Here is a 21,158-nt window from a genome sequence, read left to right as displayed (position 1 = left end):
GTTTGATAATTTCATTTTTGTTGCTGATATAAACAACCGATTAAAATGCAATTTTAACCGGTTAAAATTATGATAATTGTTACTGTGGATTGTTTGATTGCTTTCCTTAATTTCTTATCTGGATTGTTTGATAAAGATTCATTCTAAATCAAGTCTTTGCGAAAATCTTTCATAAAAAAATTCACCCCTCTTGTTTAAGCCATCAATTCTTACAATTGGCATCAAGAACTAGGTTCTTGAAAAATACTCAAGTTCTTATTTATGTTTTTCTGAAAAATCTTTTTGATGGCTGACAAAATGCCTTTTGGGGAAGGTGCTTCCATAAACAGGCCACCACTATTTTGTGGGGTAAATTACCAGTTTTGGAAGGTGAGAATGAAAATCTTTATGCACTCAACTGATAAGGATATTTGGGAAAGGATTGAAAATGGTCCCTTTATACCTCAAGTCAAAAGAGATGAGGTTTTAATTGATAAACCTTCATCGGAGTGGACTGAGGCTGAAAGTAAAAGAGCCAAGTTTGATTAGATTGCCAAGAATATAAAAACCTTTGCTTTGAGCTGTGATGAATTTTTCAAGGTTTCACAGTGTAGCTCTGCAAAGGAAATGTGGGACATCCTAGAAGTCACACATGAAAGAACAAATGATGTCAAGCGAGCTAGAAAGTATGCTCTGATTCAAGAGTATGAACTCTTCAGAATGCAGAAGGGAGAAACCATTTGTGATGTGCACAAAAGGTTTTCTCACATTGTAAATCATTTGATGAGTCTTGGTAAGGCTTTTGATAAAGAGGAGTTGAACATCAAAATACTGAAGTGTCTTGATAGAACATGTCAGCCAAAGGCCACTGTCATCTCAGAATCCAAAGATTTAACATCTATGACTGTTGTCGCATTGTTTGGTAAGCTTAGGGAACATGAACTTGAAATAAATAGGCTTGATGTCCAAGAAAGTGAGGACAAGGACAACAAGGGCATAACACTCAAAGCTTGCAACCACAAATAGCAACCAGACTCAAGTGGGAGTGATGAAGACACTATGAGTCTTCTATCAAGAAAATTCAACAAGTTCTTGAAGAAAAGACAAGCTTCAAAGAGGTATGGTTTTAAAAAACCTAGTGAATTTAATACTAACAAGTACACTTGCTATGGCTGTGGAGAACAAGGTCATATCAAGGCTGAATGTCCCAATAATGAAGTCAAAGAAAAGGCATACTTCTAGAAAGAGAAAAAGGGAAAAGCCAAGAAGGCCTATGTAGCATGGGATGACAATGAAGTCTCATCCTCAAGCTCTTCAGATGATGAAGAAGCAAATCTCTGCCTTAAAGCTTCAGTATCAAGTAGCATGATTTCTTCATCCTCAAGTAAAGGTAACAATTACTATCAATTGCTTGATGCTTTTAATGAAACCATGAAGAGGCTAACCGATTGACACTTTCTCTCAACCGGTTGAAAAGTCTGAATAATAGGTTGGAAAACAGAGTCAAGTATTTAGAGGAAGAGTTGAGTAAAACAAAAGAAGATTTTGAAAACCTTGATTTAGTTTACAAAAACTCTTCTTGCAGTTGTGAGTCAAAAGTTTGTGGAAATTGTGAAAATCTTGAAAGAAAGATTTACTATCTTTTGAAAACCTTGGACAAACTTACAACTGAAAAATCCAATTTTGAAGATGTTCTTGCATCTCAAAAATGTGTTTTTGGAAAAGCTGGTTTAGGGTTATATCCTCAAAGCAAAGGAAATAAGATTTTAAAACCTTTTACATTTGTACTAGAAAAACAATCGGTTAAAAGGTCGATTCAATTGGTTGTTACATGCTTCTATTGCATAAAGAAAGGCCATATTGTTAGGTACAGCAGGTTTTGAAAAACTCTTGTGCCTAAAGGCATCTTTAAATGAATTCCGAGATGTATTGATGGTTCTAAAGATAGGTCTAACACAAAAGGTCCCAAATTTTTTAAGGGATCAAACCTTGTGATTTGACAAGTTCTATTTTGCAAATTTCTGACTGTGCTTGAAGGTTCAAAAAGGTCAGGAGCTCAAGAAGATCTTTGTGCATGTCAAAGTCTTATTCTGATTACATGAACTGCTCATACGAGTGTAACTGTAATATGAGGATAACTATTTTGTTTTTCTCTTTGTTGAACAATTACATCTTAAATCCAATTCAAAGTTGTTCTCTGTGATTTAACACAAAAGGTCCCAAATTTTTTAAGGGATCAAACTTTGTGATTTGACAAGTTCTATTTTGCATATTTCTGACTATGCTTGAAGGTTTAAAAAGGTCAGGACCTCAAGAAGATCTTTGTGCATGTCAAAGTCTTATTCTGATTACATGAACCGCTCATATGAGTGTAACTGTAATATGAGGATAACTATTTTGTTTTTCTCCTTGTTGAACAATTAAATCTTAAATCCAATTCAAAGTTGTTCTCTGTGATTAGAATATAGTTAGCTGACATTTCATTTATGCTTTGTACATATTTGTATCAATTATAAACCATGATGTTTAATAGTGCATGGTTGTTCAAGAAAACTTGCTTTTCTCAAAAAAATTCAAACAAAGTAAAATTTCAACCGATTGTTTTATCTGTGTCAGCACTAGACTAATTTTTTTTTAATTTCTAAATTCTGATTTGAAATTCTATTCAAACCCAGTAATATTTGTGGTCAATATTGCATTAATTTCTTGTTTGAATACAATTTACCCCTGTTGTAACTGCTCTTAAGAATTAGATTCCTCCTATCTTGGAAATTAAAATTGCCTTTAATGTTTGGTCAAATCAACATGTGAGAATTTGTACTTTCTGTTTAACTGACAAAACCAGCTTTATCGTTTAGATTTGATTCGTTTTTCTGTTTTGAAAACAACCCTCTCTGTGCCAACTTTGACCAAGAATTTTGGCTATATAAAGCAATGCAATTAGTTGTTGTTTCCACATAAAACAACCTGTTGTTCTTCTTTCTCTCTACTCTAAAACCTATTTGCAGTGTGCAAAAGCTTGCTTCTGGGTATAACAATGGCTGGAACTCCTCCCTCAGCTAAGAGAATGAAATCTAAGGTTGTTAAGAGTGGTGGAAAACTTGAAGGTTGGTTTTCAGGTGATGTTGATCTTATCAACAAATATCTACTTGAAACAAATAGAAAAAGTGTGAATACACCCAAGTGGTTTCCTTCACTTGGATGAAACAACAAAAATTGGACACTGTGAGAAGCATCCTCAAAGAACAAAGATTGAAGAGATTCCAAGAGCTCACTGGGAACATATATCTAGATTTGGTGAAGGTATTTTACACTAACCTTCATTTCAATGGTGACTCACTTATTTCTCATGTGAAAGGTGTAGAGATGGTCATCATAAGTGATGTATGAGCTGATGTGGCTGGATTAAAATCCTATGGACTGAGGATCAATAGAGGAAACCTTGGAATTGTTGACGAGTTCAACAAAATGCATTTCTATAGAGGTTGTCTCAAGAATCCCCAATCCAAAGTGAGGAACTTTTCAGTTGGAGGATTAAAACTTGAAGAAAGGCTCATTGCCTTCATAGTATCATGGATTCTCACACCTAGGTGGAGCAACCACTCCACTCTTTCTGAAGAAGATCTTCTGTTGATCTATTGCATCATGAACAAAGTGAAGATCAATTGGATCCACACAATCAAAGAGCATATGCAAAAGTCCATGAGGTTATGTGATTTCCACTATCCCTATGCTATTTTGATATCTAAATTTCTTCACTATTTTGAAGTGAATTTAGAAGGGGAACTAGCTGAAGTAATCAAGCCCTCTAGTGAGATCAATAGTGGATCCCTAAGTAAAATGGGATTTACTAAAATTGGTGGAAGATGGGTGAGCAAGGATAGTGATCAAGCTGGCCCAAGTGGAACACATGAGGACGATGAACCTGAAGAAGCAGTAACACAAGATGAACTTGTTGTTAAGGCTCAAGAGGATTATCACAATGATACTAACATGGGAGAAAGGATGACAACAATGTCACCTTTTAAAAGATTGATGATCAACCGTATGGACACCTTTGATGAGAATCAAAGGAACCTTTATGATATGTGTGAATCAAGATTTAACAATATGGACTCATGTTTCTCAACACTGGATGAACATATTGACGATGTCCAGAAGCAGATTATGGAACTCCAATTTGAAAGGGAGGACAACCCTTCTTTTTAAATTTATGGTTTAAGTTTTTAAACAATTTGTTTTGTTCTTATGTTGTTTTTAATCATGCCTTTTGTTTATTTGATGAGACAAATATGGGGAGAAGTTGGTTATGTAATGTTCTTATTAACTACTTTCTTTATTGCTTTGAACATTATTCCTATGAACTGCTTTAAATTTGAATTTTGGTAAACAATGAACTCTGGTATACAAAATTTCAACTGGTTATTCCTGCGAAATAACCAATTGTTTATCTGTTTTGCACCTATGTATGTTTGTTGGTTTCTCATCTAATTTGGCTGATGTTCCTGTTTTGGAAATCACCAAGAGAGAACTGGTTTCTGGTGCTTATTTGATTTGGAATAGATTACCCCGTGTTTCTGTGTTTGCTCATGAATGCAGGTTGAACAAATTCTAAACAAAGAATATTCCTAAAAGCATCCCAAGGATTTGTCTCCATAAAATAGGGGGAGATTGTTGAACATGGGAGCTTTGATGTATCAAATCCATATGAAGCCTGAAGCTGTGTTGCTTTTAGGTTTGGGTTTAGATTAGGGTGTTTAGAATCTTTGTTAAGATGAATTCTTAATCCTACACAAAGCTTGATAAAAAGTTTTAAAAGAAACTAAATGTTTTTCCAAGCAAAGGGAAAACAACCGGTTGAATCAGTTAGATAATCAGTTGTTTGTCACTTAGCTGGCTTGAGATTTTTGAAACTGCTTTTTGAATTAGTTATGCAACTGTTTGATTCATTCAACCAGTTAAATCGTTGTTTCAACCAGTTAAATGTGTGTTTTCATAACAGATTTTTTAAAACTTGTTTTAACTGATTCAGCTGATTAAATCTGCCTTAAACGACTACATTTTAAGAGCTATAAATATAGTCCTTCTTTCAATGCAAAATACACAATCAAATACAACAAGTATTGATACAAATTTGAGATCAAAGAAAGAGATTTGTTTTTTGAAAGGAGTTTTTCAAAGTGCAAGATTGTTGTTCAAGCTTTGTTGTGGTAACAAGTTCTGATCATAGGAGTTTCTTGTATTGTGCAAATTCAGGTGTTTTCTATCATTGTCTAGTTACTTAATAATACTTCCTTTATCTGTTGTGTGTGTTTGAAATCCTGTAAAGACAGAGGTTGTTCTGTCTTGAGGTGTTTGATATTTCAAAGAGGGTGAGTGAATCTTGTGGGTTGTAAGGTTACCTCTTTGTGTGTGTTGTAATCTTGTTTTGACGAGGTTGTTCTGAGAACTTGATGTAGCTCATGTGTGAGTGAACCAGTATAAAACTATTGTGTAAATCTCTCTTTCTCTCAAACTCTCTATAACTGTTTGATAATTTCATTTTTGTTGCTGGTATAAACAACCGATTAAAACGCAGTTTTAACCGGTTAAAATTCTTATAACTGTGTATGTGGATTGTTTGATTGCTTTCCTTAATTGCTTATCTGGATTGTTTGATAAAGATTCATTCTAAATCAAGTCTTTGCGAAAATTATTTTAAAATCAATAGCTTGGTTATGTTGATTGTGCTTTCGCCATCGAGTTTAAAAAAGAACTTGGAGAGGAGTGGACGCTTGCAGATTCAGTCAGGAACATCCATATACTGTAGTATAACGAAAATTTATTGTCGCCGAAAATGTTGCGTGGATGGTGGACTTTGACTTATTTTTATGGCTTCACAGGTGATCACTATATGTTATTCCGTTACGTGGGTGATAACGCTTTCCATATAACGGTTTATATGGATGACGTCCCTAAAAGTGGAGTAAATCGTTATTTGGAGGAAATTGAAGACAAAGAACCCTTAAAGATTGGTTCCTATGACAATTTTGTTAGAATGTATGGCTTTAAACTAGAAGGGGGGGGGGGGGGGTGAATGGTTTAAAGAGGGTTTTCGCAAACTTTTAAGTCTAGAATGAAATTACTTCGAGAAAAACTTGATTAAGAAATCAGTTTGCCAAAACACAAAGCAATTAAGCACAACACCAGAAACAATCGGTTGTTTATAACAGTTCACAAATACAAATTGAAATTAAAGAGTTTAAGGGATAGAGAGATTGAACACAGAGGTTTATACTGGTTCACTCTTAACCAAGAGCTACATCCAGTCTTCCCAGAAACCACTAAGCAATCAACCCTAGATTACTTACAACACCACCAAAGAAGTGACCTTGATCCCCTCAAGACACACACTTCCTTTGGCTCAGCACAACACCACTAAGAATGCTAATCTTGACAACCTCAAGAACACACAATACTTCTCAGCTTCACACACAGAGTTTCTTCAAAGTACAAAGGATTACACTTGTTACAGAAAAGATCTAAAATCAATACAAGATGAAAATCATATATCACACTCTCTTTGATCCAAGCAATCTCAAAGCAATCTCTAACTCTTTCAAAAGCAAAGTTAGTGAAAAACTCAAATCTGTTTTTCATTGATTAAAACTCAGTTGTTGTTTGTTATATAATCTGTACAAACTATTTATTGCATTCAAAGACTGGTCAAAACATTTAAAACTGGAGCGTATTCAATTATAAAATCATTTAATGCTCAGTCAAAGCACAAAACAGTTTTCTGTTATGGTCCCAAAACAAACAATCGGTTGAATGCTCGAATCAATAAGTTGTTTTGGTTTGACAGCAAGTCAACCATCAAAAACAATTTTCAACCTTTCTAAAAACATCTAAGTATAAAACAATCGGTTGTTTCGACAAAACAACAGGTTGTTTTTCACTTAGTTTGAAAAAACACTTTTCATTTAAAAGATTTGAGAATGCTTATGCTTTGGATTCAATCAAGAGTGGATTTACACATAAAATCTACCTCAGATCCTATCTAAAGACAACTCAGCAACAACAAGCACATCCAGCCATTCATCAACCTTCAAAGGGTTTGGATTCTTCAAAGCTTGAACACACTTGATTCAACAAATTTTTCCATAAAGTTGTCTCGATTAAGTATCAAAGTCAGTTATCTAGTTAGTATAACATTCATTTATTTTAAAATGCCCTATATTATATTCTACTTCATTTCTTTATACTTATTATTTTGATATTGTTGTAGGATCTTCCTACTCCATTTGCACAATATATTCGACAAGGTAGATTCAATAAGGTTACTCTCCATGGTCTACTAATGGAGGTGGAATGCAAGGTGTTCAAAAGGAAGTTTTCTTCTAGCCGCATTAAACTTGGCAACGGGTGGAAGAATTTGTCATCTTCATTCTTTCCGTGAAGGAGACAAGATTATCTTTGAATGTGATACCAAAAATCCTTATTCTCATATAAGGGTTTTGTTACTTCTATTCACCGTTTAAGCTATCATGGATAATTTCTTTTATTATTCTCTTAGGATAACAGTTACCAGTGCTTACGAAAGATCAAACATATTTATTTGTGTGCTTTTACTTTGTTGAAAACCTGAATAGTTAAGTGTTATTTATGTTTATGTTGACTATATGTTTATGTTTAGTAGTATTCATATTTTATTTGTTCACGCATTACTTGCAATGTGAATACATAAACTATTTGTTCATGCATTACTTGCAATGTGAATGCATATATGTTTATTTTTGTTGTATGGTTTTTAAGATCTTAAGTTATTTATATAAATATTATTTCATTGTATTTATATTTCATCATATTTTATTTGTATTATATTAAATTTTAATTTATATCACAAAAGGTGACTTCATAATTTAATATGATTTTTTCCTACAATATATTTGTGGAAGAAACACACATTTACTATAATTGTACTTGGTATAATATAATAATTTTTTTTAATTGCAATAATTATTCAAAGAGAGATTTTTGCAGAGATTAACTTACCACATGAAGTTGGTGAAGAGTAATTCATTTTCACCGTAAATATCTTATGGGAACATAATATTAGATAATTATTTATATAATGTAAATTTGTTCAAATTATTGTATTGTATTGTAATGTATTTATTATGGAAAAAATTTATTCATTCAATTTTTACTTATAATTAATTTGTGGACTACTAACATTCCAAATTTATGATAAGTTAAATACCAAATTTATGATAAGTTAAATTAAATTCTTTAATATGCAAAAGTATGTAAACTTATGCTCAATGCTTAGTGTATTATATTTAATTTCATTTGCTCAATTTTATATTTTTTATATGTAAAAAAATGTTTTTTGATTATAAATTTAATATTTATATATAAAATGTTCTAAAATTGTCAACATACTAGTGAGAGATAAATTAAAGAGAGAAGAAAGAGGAAGAGAGAAGAGAGAGAAAAAGAATAGGGAAGTTCTATTGTTTGTTTTTTGTTAGGTGCCTTACACGAGTTACACGAGTGTGTTTTCTCTATTCTATTAACATTAAATAAGTTGTTACACCAATTTCATATTAAAAAAAAAATTATTATAAAACATAACAACTGTATAAACAATTCTTAAAAAAATATAAAATTACGTGCGTTACATATGAGGTACATAAAAGTTGAAAACTCGTGAAAAGAATAAAATCATTATGGTGCATTAAGCAACATTTAATAAATTCCTTATCTTACTAAAGTTACCTAGTACGTGTGACTAATGTAATAGATTTTCTTTTTCGTTTTTCATTTATACATCAATAACTTAACATGTCTTTTGATGATATATTTATTGAGGTTATGTTTTATGGGCAAATCTTAACTCAAACACAATTAATCGTTAATTATAAGCTATAGGTAGGGATGGTAAAGCGGGGTGGGCCATGCGGGCTGGCCCGCGGCCCGCAGGTAAAAAACGCAGGACAAACTAACATTTTCAACTCGCTAACCCGCATTAGCCTGCGCGAGCCAGTAGCGGGGCGGGCTGGTCCGCTAACCCGCAAGAAAAAAAAATGTCATTGTTTCAATGTGTGCAGATGACGGAGAAGATTATAATTATGAAAAAATGAATGAAAGTTCTTCTAAGACAACAATGTTATTGAAATGGAAGAATGTCAATAATGTTTATGTTTAATGTTTTTGGATTAATGTTTATGTTTAATGTTTTGGAATTAGGTATGTTTAATGTTTTGGAAGTGGAAGAATAGTGATATTTGATATTTATTTTAATGTTTAAATTTTAGATGTTTGACTATGTTTGAAAATGAAGAAAAAAAATCGGGTTTGATAGTAACAAATATATAGATTTAATTTGACAATTTTTTAAGAACAAAATGTAAAAAATATATATTTAATTTAAAAAAAACGCGGACCAACTCTTATGCAGGGTGGGTCGGGAATTCTAACCCACAATAACTTTACGGGACGGGCCAATGCGGGACGGGCTGACCCGCTTTGCCACCCTTAACTATAGGATAATATATAGAAAAAAATGTTAAATGTCATGATAATAATATAATAAAAGGAATATCATATTTAAATGATAGTGAATTTTGCATAATTCCGCAGACAATGTTGTGATTAGCTTGTTAAGTAATTAATTAGAATTAAAGTATGCTGAGACATAGTCTATACCCATACAAAAGAATCATTTGTATATTAATACATAGATTTTAATCAATTTTAACTTAAATAAGTATGTGACTAAAATCTTCAGCTATGATTATCAATCACAATCAATATATAACTGAAATAATTGTTAACATAGATTTCCCATAAATAAATTTATAATATTAAATTGTGTATGAAAAGGATATATTGACGTGTCATCAATTTAAGAGAAAAAAAGATAACAATTTTTTGGATTAAGTGTTTTCCACACGTATATTAGAAGCAGCAATTAGAAAAATTAGATTGTTTGGATTTTAGTTCTAGAAAAGGAAGACCAAGGAGACCAATAATGGCAATATAATTATCATATGATCCATTTGAATGACTTCATTCAATACAATAAGTTTTTTTTTTTAATAGTTTAGCTATTGTTTGAAGATTAATAAATAATAAAATGGTTAAATATGTTTTTTTTAAAAAAATTTAATTCAAATTTTTAGATTTTATATATACTAGTAAGAAAATTATAGAATGAGTTTTATAATTTTTTTAATAAATTATATTGTAATATTTATTATAAAATATTTTAACCTTCTAACAAAATTCATTTATAATGTTGAAAAAATATAATAATTAATTAATTTCGCGTTTGAATACAAAAAATATATTTAACTTAAAATAAAAATAAAAAACAATAAAATAATTTAATATAATAATATAAATATACTACAATTGTTTTACTATTTTTATTAAAATAATAGAATAATATCATAAAATATACACAATATTTATTTGAAATAGAAGTCGTCTTATAACAGGGAAAAGAAAGAAATGACAATGATAATAAAATCACTACTGAATAGTTAACATAAAGCAACCATGTTTAAGAAATGTAAAACAAGTAAAATAAATAATAAAATAATTTATAACTTATATTAGTATAAAAGTAATTTTTTTTTTCAAAATTATTTTACAAACGTGATGACAATAAACGATGTTATTATCGCCAAATTTAATTATTAATTCTTTTAAACTGGATAAATTCTAAAAATATAAAACAAAGTCTCTTGCTGTATAACAACAACTATAATATAACTATTAGTCTTAAGAAATAATTTAAGAGAAAAAATCATTTATTTGATGAATATATTTTTTTTATAAAAAATGAGTTATTTAGATAAAAAAATTAAAAACAATTGAAATGTTAGAATATAATTCAAATAATAAAATTTAAAAATTCAGTATAAAAGAAGGAGAAATCAAAATTACACGATAAATCATTTCCTCTCTTTATATATATAAATTAAATTATTAAATATTTAATTGATTAATATTTTTTAAAAAGTTTAATTTTAAAATAATATTTATCTAAAAAAATTAGTTGTTTTATCTAAAACAATTAAGTATAAAATATTTTAATTACATCTATCCACATACAAAATTTAGAAAAAAAAAATTATCAAGCACACAATTAATTTAGTCCTTAAAAATAAATATTTATTTTAGTCAATGCGTAAAAAAATATACCATTTTATTTTATTATTAATTTTTGTAAAAATATTTATTATAAAATTAGGGACTAGTTTAAATTCAATTTTTTTACTAATTCAGAATTAAATCATATTCAAGAAATAAAAAACTAAGACAAATATTGAACTATCTAGTCGTTTATTTATTTTTGCCACTACTAGGATGGCGTGCGATATTTTTCTTTCTCAGCGTAACGTAAGGACATTCGGCGAGAAAGAACAAAGAGCAAAATGGTAAAGATGCGTTTTCCAATTTGTTGCGAGGATATACACTGAATCATGTGATTACGATAGTACATAGTCCAAAGGATATTTCATTATTTCAGAAGACCATAACCAAAATGGAGCCAATTAAATAATGCTACCAACTCGCACTACTACACCACCAACATTTACACTCCCTCTCTCTCTCTCTCTCTCTCTCTCTCTCTCATCACCTAACCACTTTCTCTCTCTCTCTCTGTGTTCGTTCGTCGATCTCATCAATCTCTTAGCTACCATGGGTAACACGATGCTCTTTCACTCTCATCGCCTAACACTTGCTTTTTTCGTCAATCGAATTCGAATCGCTTTTTCTCGTTTTTATCTTTTCGATTTGATTTTGATTTTGATTTTGAAATGTTTGGTTCGTTCGTGCAGTGACTGAGAACCCGTTCAGTAGCATTCTGAGGACGCTCGAGAAGCCTGGTGGTGGTGGCGAGTTCGGGAAGTACTATAGCTTGCCTGCTCTCAACGATCCTAGAATCGGTTAGTCACTGATTTTTATTTTGAAATGGTTGATGAGAGAAAATGTTGAAGGAAGCACTTCAGTTTTGTTTAATTTTACTTCCGTGTGTTGATTTGATGGCTCTGTTTTTCTATTGCATTTTATCTGTTGATATTGTGTGTGTCTGGTGAGATCTGCTACTGGTTTTTCTCGTGATGATTTTTGAGTTAAATTTGAATCTGGAGAAGCTGGGAATTGATGGTGATATTCATGTGTTTGTCACGACAGATAGACTTCCTTATTCTGTGAGGATACTTTTGGAATCTGCAATCCGTAATTGTGATGAGTTTCAAGTTAAGAGTCCTGACGTTGAAAAAATTATTGATTGGGAGAATACCTCTCCCAAGCAAGTGGAGATTCCGTTCAAACCAGCTAGAGTGCTTCTGCAGGTGAGTAACATGAAGATGTTGATGCCGAGTGTTATTGCTTTTAAATTCTGTGAGTGTCTGCTGTTTTTGTGGTGTTCAGTTGAGTGAGGTTTCTTGAATGGTGATATCAGGATTTTACTGGGGTACCTGCTGTCGTTGATCTTGCTTGCATGCGAGATGCAATGAACAAACTTGGCGGTGATTCTAATAAAATTAATCCCTTGGTAAGGCACGTGTTTGTGAACAATAATGAACTTACATTGACATTTGAATTTTTTCAATGCATTTGATACGTTTTAATGATTTTAAAATTGGTTTTCTTCAGGTACCAGTGGATCTTGTCATTGATCACTCTGTTCAGGTTGATGTGGCAAGATCTGAAAATGCTGTTCAGGCAAATATGGAACTTGAATTCCAAAGAAACAAAGAAAGATTTGGTTTCCTTAAATGGGGTTCAAATGCATTCAATAATATGCTCGTTGTTCCTCCTGGATCAGGGATAGTTCATCAGGTAATTGAATCATTCGGTAAAAATGGTGATGTATATGTATGTGTATGGATACAACACATAATATTTTATTTGATTCTGTTATATTCAATTTCTGAATGTTTTTATTTTTACAAGAAAAACTTTCTTTCATTAGTGATTCCTGCTTGTCTTCCGAATCAAGTTCTGTGATTTTAATTTTGCAGGTTAATTTAGAATACCTTGGTAGAGTTGTGTTCAACACAAATGGTGTGCTTTATCCTGACAGTGTTGTTGGAACTGATTCACACACAACTATGATAGATGGCCTGGGTGTCGCTGGATGGGGAGTTGGTGGAATAGAAGCAGAAGCTGCAATGCTTGGCCAGGTAGAACTAACATGCTAATTTGTTATAGGACTCTATTAGTTAAAAAATTAAAATTGGAGAGTGGAATTTATTTATTTATTGAGTATTTGAAAATTTTCAATTCTCTTATGTTCGTGATATTATATTTAGACCTGCGTGGTTTTGGCAAATAGAAAAGTTATTGTTAGATAAATTTATTTATCTCTGATATTTTTGCAGCCCATGAGCATGGTCCTTCCAGGTGTTGTTGGGTTTAAATTATTAGGAAAACTACGAGATGGTGTCACAGCAACTGACTTGGTGTTGACTGTCACTCAAATGCTGAGAAAGCACGGGGTTGTTGGCAAGTTTGTGGAGTTTTATGGTAAATACCAATTTATGCAAATGATGCAGATGTATCTTCTTTTTATAGCATCATCTGTCTAGCTGATTAATCTTTACTTGAATAATTCCTTTTTATCTCCCTAATACAGGGGAAGGCATGAGTGAACTGTCTTTGGCAGATCGTGCCACCATAGCAAACATGTCTCCCGAGTATGGTGCAACGATGGGCTTCTTTCCTGTGGATCATGTAACTTTGCAATATTTGAGACTGACTGGCAGAAGTGATGAGACTGTAAGTGAACACCCTTGTCACTGTGTCATGATATTTTATGTTGTCTACATGTGCTTAGATGTCTTTCTTACAGGTTTCTATGATAGAATCCTATTTACGAGCAAATAAGATGTTTGTGGATTATAGTGAGGTATGCTATGCATAGATTTTTGTTATTAGATATTTATATAATAAATGTCTGGAAGGACCTGTTCTGAGTGGGATTTTGCTTTTGTACAGCCTCAAGTGGAGAGAGTGTACTCATCGTATTTGGAACTCAATCTTGAGGATGTAGAGTCCTGTGTCTCTGGCCCAAAAAGGTAAAGAGTTCTTGTGCTTTCCTCTTAAAAAGTAAGGGTAAACTATTCTCCTATATTCTTGTATTTTGCATTTTATACAAACGCCCTCCCTCTAATAATAAATTGTACAAAGAACTTCCTTGCTTTAGATAAATTAAAACGTTACCATCCTAAATGCTATAAGGTCTTACGAATTTGTTGAAAACATCATTCCTTTATTCAGACATATATTCTACCAAAAAGGGAAGAACACATTCATTTGGCTTAGCACAATTGATGCTTGATTTTTCACAAAACATCTTAAGCTACTTGGTAAACAAGTATGCGATGTTTCAACATTGTGGAGTGTTGCATTTTATATTTTAATGAATATACTGGAGTTAGGGTTTCAAAACGGACGGTCTATATAGTAATCACAGATTAGAAGGGAAGAGGACATATTTTATTCTAGAAGTAAAATTACATTTTCAGTTTTTAAATGGTGTAACCCTTGCTTAAATCTTTTCAGGCCTCATGATCGTGTCCCTTTGAAAGAAATGAAGGCAGACTGGCTTGCCTGTCTCAACAATAGAGTTGGATTCAAGGTATTTTTTTTAATGTTGAAATATATAGTACTAATGTTACATAACTTATCTGTTCAATCTAAGGTGTCTAAGTTTTCATATCTTAAGATTAAGTATGATTTTTCAAAAGGAATTGCACTCTTAAGGTAAATTGACTAGTTTTTGCGTGCACCTTCGGCACATCTTAATAGTTCAGATAAGGCACACCTTTAGCACCTTACTGATATATTTATATATATAATAGATTAAAAGAGCCCAGCCATTTAACATTTGTGACTGTGAAGGCCGTAAAATAGTCAGAAAATAAAAAAGATCCCATCCTATGTGATGTTTTTTTTTAATGAGATACTTGTTCAATCAATTCATATGGCTAATTAATACAATAGTCATATATTTTGCTATTTATTTTTTAATTTAATAGCCACCTTGTATGAAGTGTGCAATGTTTGACCCTCTTCATGTGTGTTAGCCCCCTTAGCACCTCACAAATTTACTTCTCCTTTGACTGCTCTGGATGAAATTTGAATTTACAATCCTGCAGATAGGTGCTCATTGCCTCTACCAGGAAGTTAAAAGTGCAGTTGACTATATATTTATCCTAGTGAAGTGATTTTAGAATTTTGGGGTTCATTGTTTTTTGTTGTTTGAACTCTATAAAACTGCATTGTTACAGGGTTTTGCTGTACCCGTAGAATCTCAAATTAAGGTTGCAGACTTCACATTCCATGGTACACCAGCACATCTTAGGCATGGTGATGTTGTTATAGCTGCTATCACCAGTTGTACAAATACTTCAAATCCTAGTGTTATGCTTGGAGCTGCATTGGTTGCAAAGAAAGCATGTGAATTGGGTTTGCAGGTTAGTAGATGGTTATGTATTTTGTACCTTCACCATTATACTTTTATGATTTAACTTAATAATGATAGGCTTGCACATAATTATGTGCATAAATCCAACAAGAATGTTTGTCCCTTGCTATATACTTCGGTGCCATAATTGGTATGATAGAGTAGTGAAAAACATGATCTCGGTTTTACTTTTGGTGTCTGACTGCATTTATATCTTTATATCATTGTTAAAATACGATGGGATTGCATTTATATCTTTATATAACTGTTAAAAGGCAATGAAATTGGATTTATATTTATATAACATTATTGCCTTGGTTAATGTGGCACTTTGTATAGCTTCGTATTCTTGCTCCTTTCTCATTTATGAATAATTTGAAGTTATAGTAGCATTTGTTTTATGGTTTTTTATGTTTTTATGTCTAGTAGTTAGAAATGTAATTGAAATATGATGATATTTGATTTTTTCTTTTTCCCAACGTTGTTTGTTTCTAATTGTTTGCTTTTGTTTCACAATTTGATATTGAATATTAGGTGAAGCCATGGATTAAAACGAGTCTTGCTCCAGGTTCTGGTGTTGTAACCAAGTATTTGCAGAGGAGGTGGGTAGTCTTTAGAATCTAGTCAAGTGTATTGAATCCATAACATGGTGTACTAAACTCTCTTGATTCCTAAATTTCTCCTGGTTCCTGCAGTGGCTTGCAGAAGTATTTGAATCAGCTTGGTTTTCATATAGTTGGGTACGGATGCACAACTTGCATTGGAAATTCAGGGGATATTGATGAAGCTGTAGCATCTGCAATTACGGAAAATGGTACACACGGTTATGTAAATAATATTTTCTTAATACTCACTCAACAATCTCTAAGGTTTTACCCAAGCATTTTTTTTTTCTGAATATTCCAGATATAGTAGCTGCAGCTGTATTGTCTGGAAATAGGAACTTTGAGGGCCGAGTTCACCCATTAACAAGAGCTAATTATCTTGCTTCTCCTCCTCTTGTTGTTGCCTATGCCCTTGCTGGCACAGTGCGTGACTTGTCAATTGATTTCATTTTGCAAGTATGCATTTCAAAACTTGCTGCACTCTCTAATTTGGACACACACTACTCTGTAGGTGAACATTGACTTTGACACTGAACCCATTGGGATAGCCAAGGATGGAACCAAGATCTTCTTCAATGATATTTGGCCATCCAGTGAAGAAATAGCAAACGTAAGTGGCTGTGGGTTTAATTATGACTGTCATCAAATCTTGTATATTAAATTTGAGCCATCACAACACTCTAGACCAGGGACTTCTCTCAACCTACTATCCCTTTTAACATGCTACATGACTTCTCCGACATCAGCCATATCATTTGTACCCCTCAAATACTGTTGTTTAAGTTTAGTCAGTGTCAAATTATCTAGTTAGGTCCAAAATTTTCTATATTTGTAAATTTAAAATTATTTTGTTTTTAATTCTGGCACATCATATAAAATTTACTCTTCAATTCTAAAAGTCTTCTCTCTTAAAATTTATTCTTATATAACAATAACAATTTCAAAATCTTATATTTTAATTTACTCCTATATGTTGAGATTTTTCATGATTTGTGTGGATATTATGCATGGTTTGGATTGTATAGCAAGTTAGAATAAGAGATTTTCATAGGAGATAGGCTGAGCTTGATTCCTACCTCACCCAAAATTTAATAGGGTCGTGCAGTTGGACCCAAAATTGAACAGATCTTCTAGGGTAGAGAACCAGATCAACTTGATTTGTTTAATTAATATAATATCTTAATATTATGTATAAGCTAAATTATAAAATTAAAGTAGCGTAAACCTGAAATTGGGGCATGCTTTAAAATTTATACCATTATTGTAAAACAATATTAATATAAATATAATATCATGTTATGCAGAATATCATGTTTTAAGTCTAGAAGTCTTGCATAATTATCAAAAAGATGTATAATTTCAAAAGAATGCGAGACCAAGTGGGGTTGGAAATGACTTGAACCCGAATCTGTCTCCAAAATGCTATCAAGTACAGTATTTAAATCCCAAACCCGTCAAAATTAGTTTTAGGGCAGGATATTGAGTACCCATAGCTAGGATATCTCCTTCATTCTGTCCTTTTATCTTGATTTTCCGTACATCATAGTTAGTTAGCTTTTGACTCTTTCTGTTATCTCTTGTATATTCTTTCCAAAAGGATGGGATTGTCCTTGTACAAATTTTCTTCTATAAAGTTGAGAGGATCCCCAAGCAATATTCATACAATTCTGAGTTTCCACTCTATATAACAAAATAGAACTTTATCTAAACAATGAGGACATTTATTATCATATTTTATTCCTTCTTATGACATGTAGCTTTGTCATTGTTTGATAGAAGTAATATTCTATTAATTTATATTTATAGTTTTTTCCTAAATTTATAGTAATATGCCCCAGAAACTTGCTAGTTTAAATAAAAAATGTTGTCAGTAGATTGTTCATATTTGTCTGATTTTCAGGTCGTACAATCTAGTGTGTTGCCTGATATGTTTAAAGATACATACAACGCAATCACCCAAGGCAATCCTATGTGGAATAATTTATCTGTTCCTTCGGGCACTCTTTATGCTTGGGACCCTACATCAACTTATATTCACGAGCCACCTTATTTCAAAAACATGACCATGTCTCCCCCAGGCTCTCACGGAGTGAAGGATGCTTACTGTTTACTCAACTTTGGAGACAGTATTACAACTGACCACATCTCTCCAGCCGGCAGCATACATAAGGACAGTCCTGCAGCTAGATACCTTATAGAACGTGGAGTTGATCGACGAGACTTCAACTCTTATGGAAGTCGTCGTGGTAATGATGAAGTGATGGCAAGAGGAACATTTGCCAATATTCGCATTGTCAACAAATTTTTGAATGGAGAAGTTGGACCTAAAACTATTCATATTCCTTCCGGGGAGAAGTTATCAGTCTTTGATGCTGCTGAGGTGATTTTTCTAAACCATGTAATCTGTAGGCATATTAGTCAATGCTTTTACTTTGCATCTGGCATCCTTCACTTTCTGTGGAACTGTGTGTTCTATTTGATGTTTTGTTGGTAAGATTCTTCATGATGCAGCTGGATCTATAAAATAACAGTGAGCTCTATCTGATATTTCATTGTGCAACAAGTATCGAATAGCCAAAATGGAAAAAAACTAGAGAAAGATAGTGTCAGTAACCTTGAACAAATGATTTATGATTCCTATCTTTTTCATCCAACCGTCCCAACAATTGGTAGTTGGCTTCTTGTTAATCTTGTATGCTGTCATATTGTCTGAGGTAGATTGCAAAATGTTCAATCTATAAATCAAATTTCTAACTCTTCAACCTTCATTGATCCCTTTTGGTATTGACACTACTTAATTGTCAGAAATACAAGAATGAGGGGCATGATATGATTATCTTGGCCGGTGCTGAGTATGGGAGTGGAAGTTCTCGAGATTGGGCTGCAAAGGGGCCAATGCTACTGGTACATTCTGGAGGCCTGTTGTGCTCTCACTGATTTATTTGTGCATGTTTTGCTGGTTTGTTTAATGCTGAATACATTTACTATTATTTCTAGGGTGTGAAAGCTGTCATAGCAAAAAGTTTTGAAAGGATTCACCGAAGTAATTTGGTGGGTATGGGTATCATTCCTCTTTGTTTTAAGTCCGGGGAGGATGCTGATTCTCTTGGATTAACTGGCCATGAACGTTACACCATTGATCTACCAAGCGACGTGAATGAAATAAGACCTGGTCAAGATGTCACAGTGGTGACAGATACCGGGAAGACATTTGTATCTACCTTGAGATTTGATACAGAGGTACCATTTTATCTTTCATCTCTCATGGTGTTGGTGGTAGTGATGAGTTTCTTGTGCCTTACTCTTTGACATTTTCCTTTTCCCTGCTGCTGATGTTTTCGTTACTTCCTTATAGGTTGAACTAGCTTACTTCAACCATGGAGGCATCTTGCAATATGCCATCAGAAACTTGATTAATGCTAAACATTGAATCGGATATAAACCAAGTATGCAGGTTGAATTGTTAGCTCCCATTGCCACGGATTATTAGCTTCGGTCTTAACAATCTACTGCTAGTATGGCTGCCACCGGGAAACCCATCCTGTATTCAGCTATTGTCTTAATAATAAACCAAGGAACTACATGGCTGCTGCAAGGAAGAGTTACTATGACTGTCGTTTGTTGAAGAGAAATGTGATTTTCTTTAAAATTTATTTGGGGATGATAACTCTCATTTTTTTTTCTGGTTTTACTACCGGAAACTTTCTAGTAAACATTTACATTCTATTGCTGCCACTCAACTCTTGAGAATTAATAAAATAAGGAATATTTATTAAAATTATAAGCATTGTACCGTTATGTTCTCTGTAAGTTTCATGAATTCTTATCATGATCCATTATTTATTTTTCTGTGAAAACTTATAGAACTAGAAAAGTGAAAAATTTCAAGTTTCATTTTATTTAGTTTTTTTAAAATGGAGTCGAAAAATGGATCAATTTTTCTCATAAGTTGAAAAAGGCAATTCGCCTTTCTTCCCTCAAAGGTTAAACAAAAATTGCTTTTTCTTTTTGTCATTGAATCTATTTAAAGAAATGGTTGAAACTTTTGACGGGTATTCACTGTCCTTTAGGTATGGTAATGGGTCTACTCAGGGGTGGGTTTAGTTCACATTATTCCTATGACTTTTAATTCATATGTTCTTTTGACACTTCAATACAAAATATTTTTTTTATTCTTTTTGTGCTAGCTTTTATATTTTGGATTACATAATAGTATTTATATAATTTGAGTCCTCCAACAGCAAATCGAGCATCTCTTAGCAGCCAAGATCAAAGAAGTCGTCGAACAAGTAACTCGTCTAGCGGAGCAGATTGTCCAACTTACAATAAGAGCTTGTCCAGAAGGACAAGTTCTTCGTCGACGAGGTTGAGGTCTATAACACAAGCCATTTGGGATTCGAGGTTGTCATCGAGAAGCCTCCATCTGGACTTGGACTTCTCTCAACTTGGACCAAGCAAAAGGATGGTAGATGGACAAACTGTAGAAAATTAAACATTGTGTAACTATGCACTATTGACACTTTCGTACTCTATTTTTATTATCAACCTGTCTTACTTTACCACAATTATTTGTCATATAAGAATGCTTTAAATCTTTGCACATGCATGTCATGATTAACCTCGACTAGTTCAAGTAGCTTAAGATAATGTGTACATGTATAAGTATATCAATCAACCAACTCGTCTTTGGTGCTAACTCTTCCCACCATAATAAAGATAATCAAAGTTTAACGAAATTAACCTTTTGTTGGACCATTCGCAATAGCCTCTACAGGCTAGCGCTCAAAGTGGTGTGTTCAGAGGTATCTTACCTTGAATCCAATAGGTACCGCCTTGCATGGTGCGTGCTCGGACGACTGAGCTATGCAACTTAAAAATCATTCTCGCAGAGCACTTGTACCCGGGTGACTGGCAACACTTGAGTTGTCCTACACCAATCAGGTGATTTACCTGCGCAATCGGCTCATCCCACATAACGTCTATTCTCGGGTGTTTCTCACACGTTGAGCTAGCTCAACTCACCATGTGCCAACTGATGGAAAAGGCCCAAGCTTAAGCCCTAGTTCAAGCCCAACAACTAGGTTCATGGCAAAGAGGATTCAAAA

General features: G+C 32.9%; 1 protein-coding gene across 1 annotated transcript; it reads left to right on the top strand.

Moving 5' to 3' along the window:
- The first annotated feature begins 11,307 nt into the window (after positions 1-11,307).
- On the top strand, positions 11,308-19,831 carry LOC137810928 (aconitate hydratase, cytoplasmic). Its single transcript, XM_068612427.2, has 20 exons — positions 11,308-11,677; positions 11,814-11,921; positions 12,169-12,329; positions 12,440-12,532; positions 12,634-12,819; positions 13,002-13,163; positions 13,362-13,506; positions 13,616-13,758; positions 13,832-13,888; positions 13,978-14,057; positions 14,545-14,620; positions 15,273-15,458; positions 15,983-16,050; positions 16,144-16,262; positions 16,355-16,476; positions 16,565-16,663; positions 17,954-18,433; positions 18,859-18,957; positions 19,051-19,293; positions 19,409-19,831. Exons 1-20 carry the CDS (start codon positions 11,533-11,535, stop codon positions 19,481-19,483), a joined length of 2,847 nt encoding a protein of 948 aa, XP_068468528.2. The 5' UTR covers positions 11,308-11,532; the 3' UTR covers positions 19,484-19,831.
- The last annotated feature ends 1,327 nt before the right edge of the window (positions 19,832-21,158 follow it).

Source organism: Phaseolus vulgaris, chromosome 2 (genome assembly GCF_051622355.1).
Source record: "Phaseolus vulgaris cultivar YP4 chromosome 2, ASM5162235v1, whole genome shotgun sequence".
Classification (NCBI taxonomy): domain Eukaryota; kingdom Viridiplantae; phylum Streptophyta; class Magnoliopsida; order Fabales; family Fabaceae; genus Phaseolus; species Phaseolus vulgaris.
The sequence above is the reverse complement of the archived record's forward strand: the minus strand, read 5'-3'. Positions and strand labels throughout refer to the sequence as shown.

Coding starts and splice junctions, on each gene's coding strand:
- LOC137810928 (XM_068612427.2), top strand. CDS start 11,533: ATGCTACCAACTCGCACTACTACACCACCAACATTTACACTCCCTCTC. Junction 13,164..13,361: donor AAGCTGCAATGCTTGGCCAG/GTAGAACTAACA, acceptor ATATTTTTGCAG/CCCATGAGCATGGTCCTTCC. Junction 19,294..19,408: donor CCTTGAGATTTGATACAGAG/GTACCATTTTAT, acceptor ACTTCCTTATAG/GTTGAACTAGCTTACTTCAA.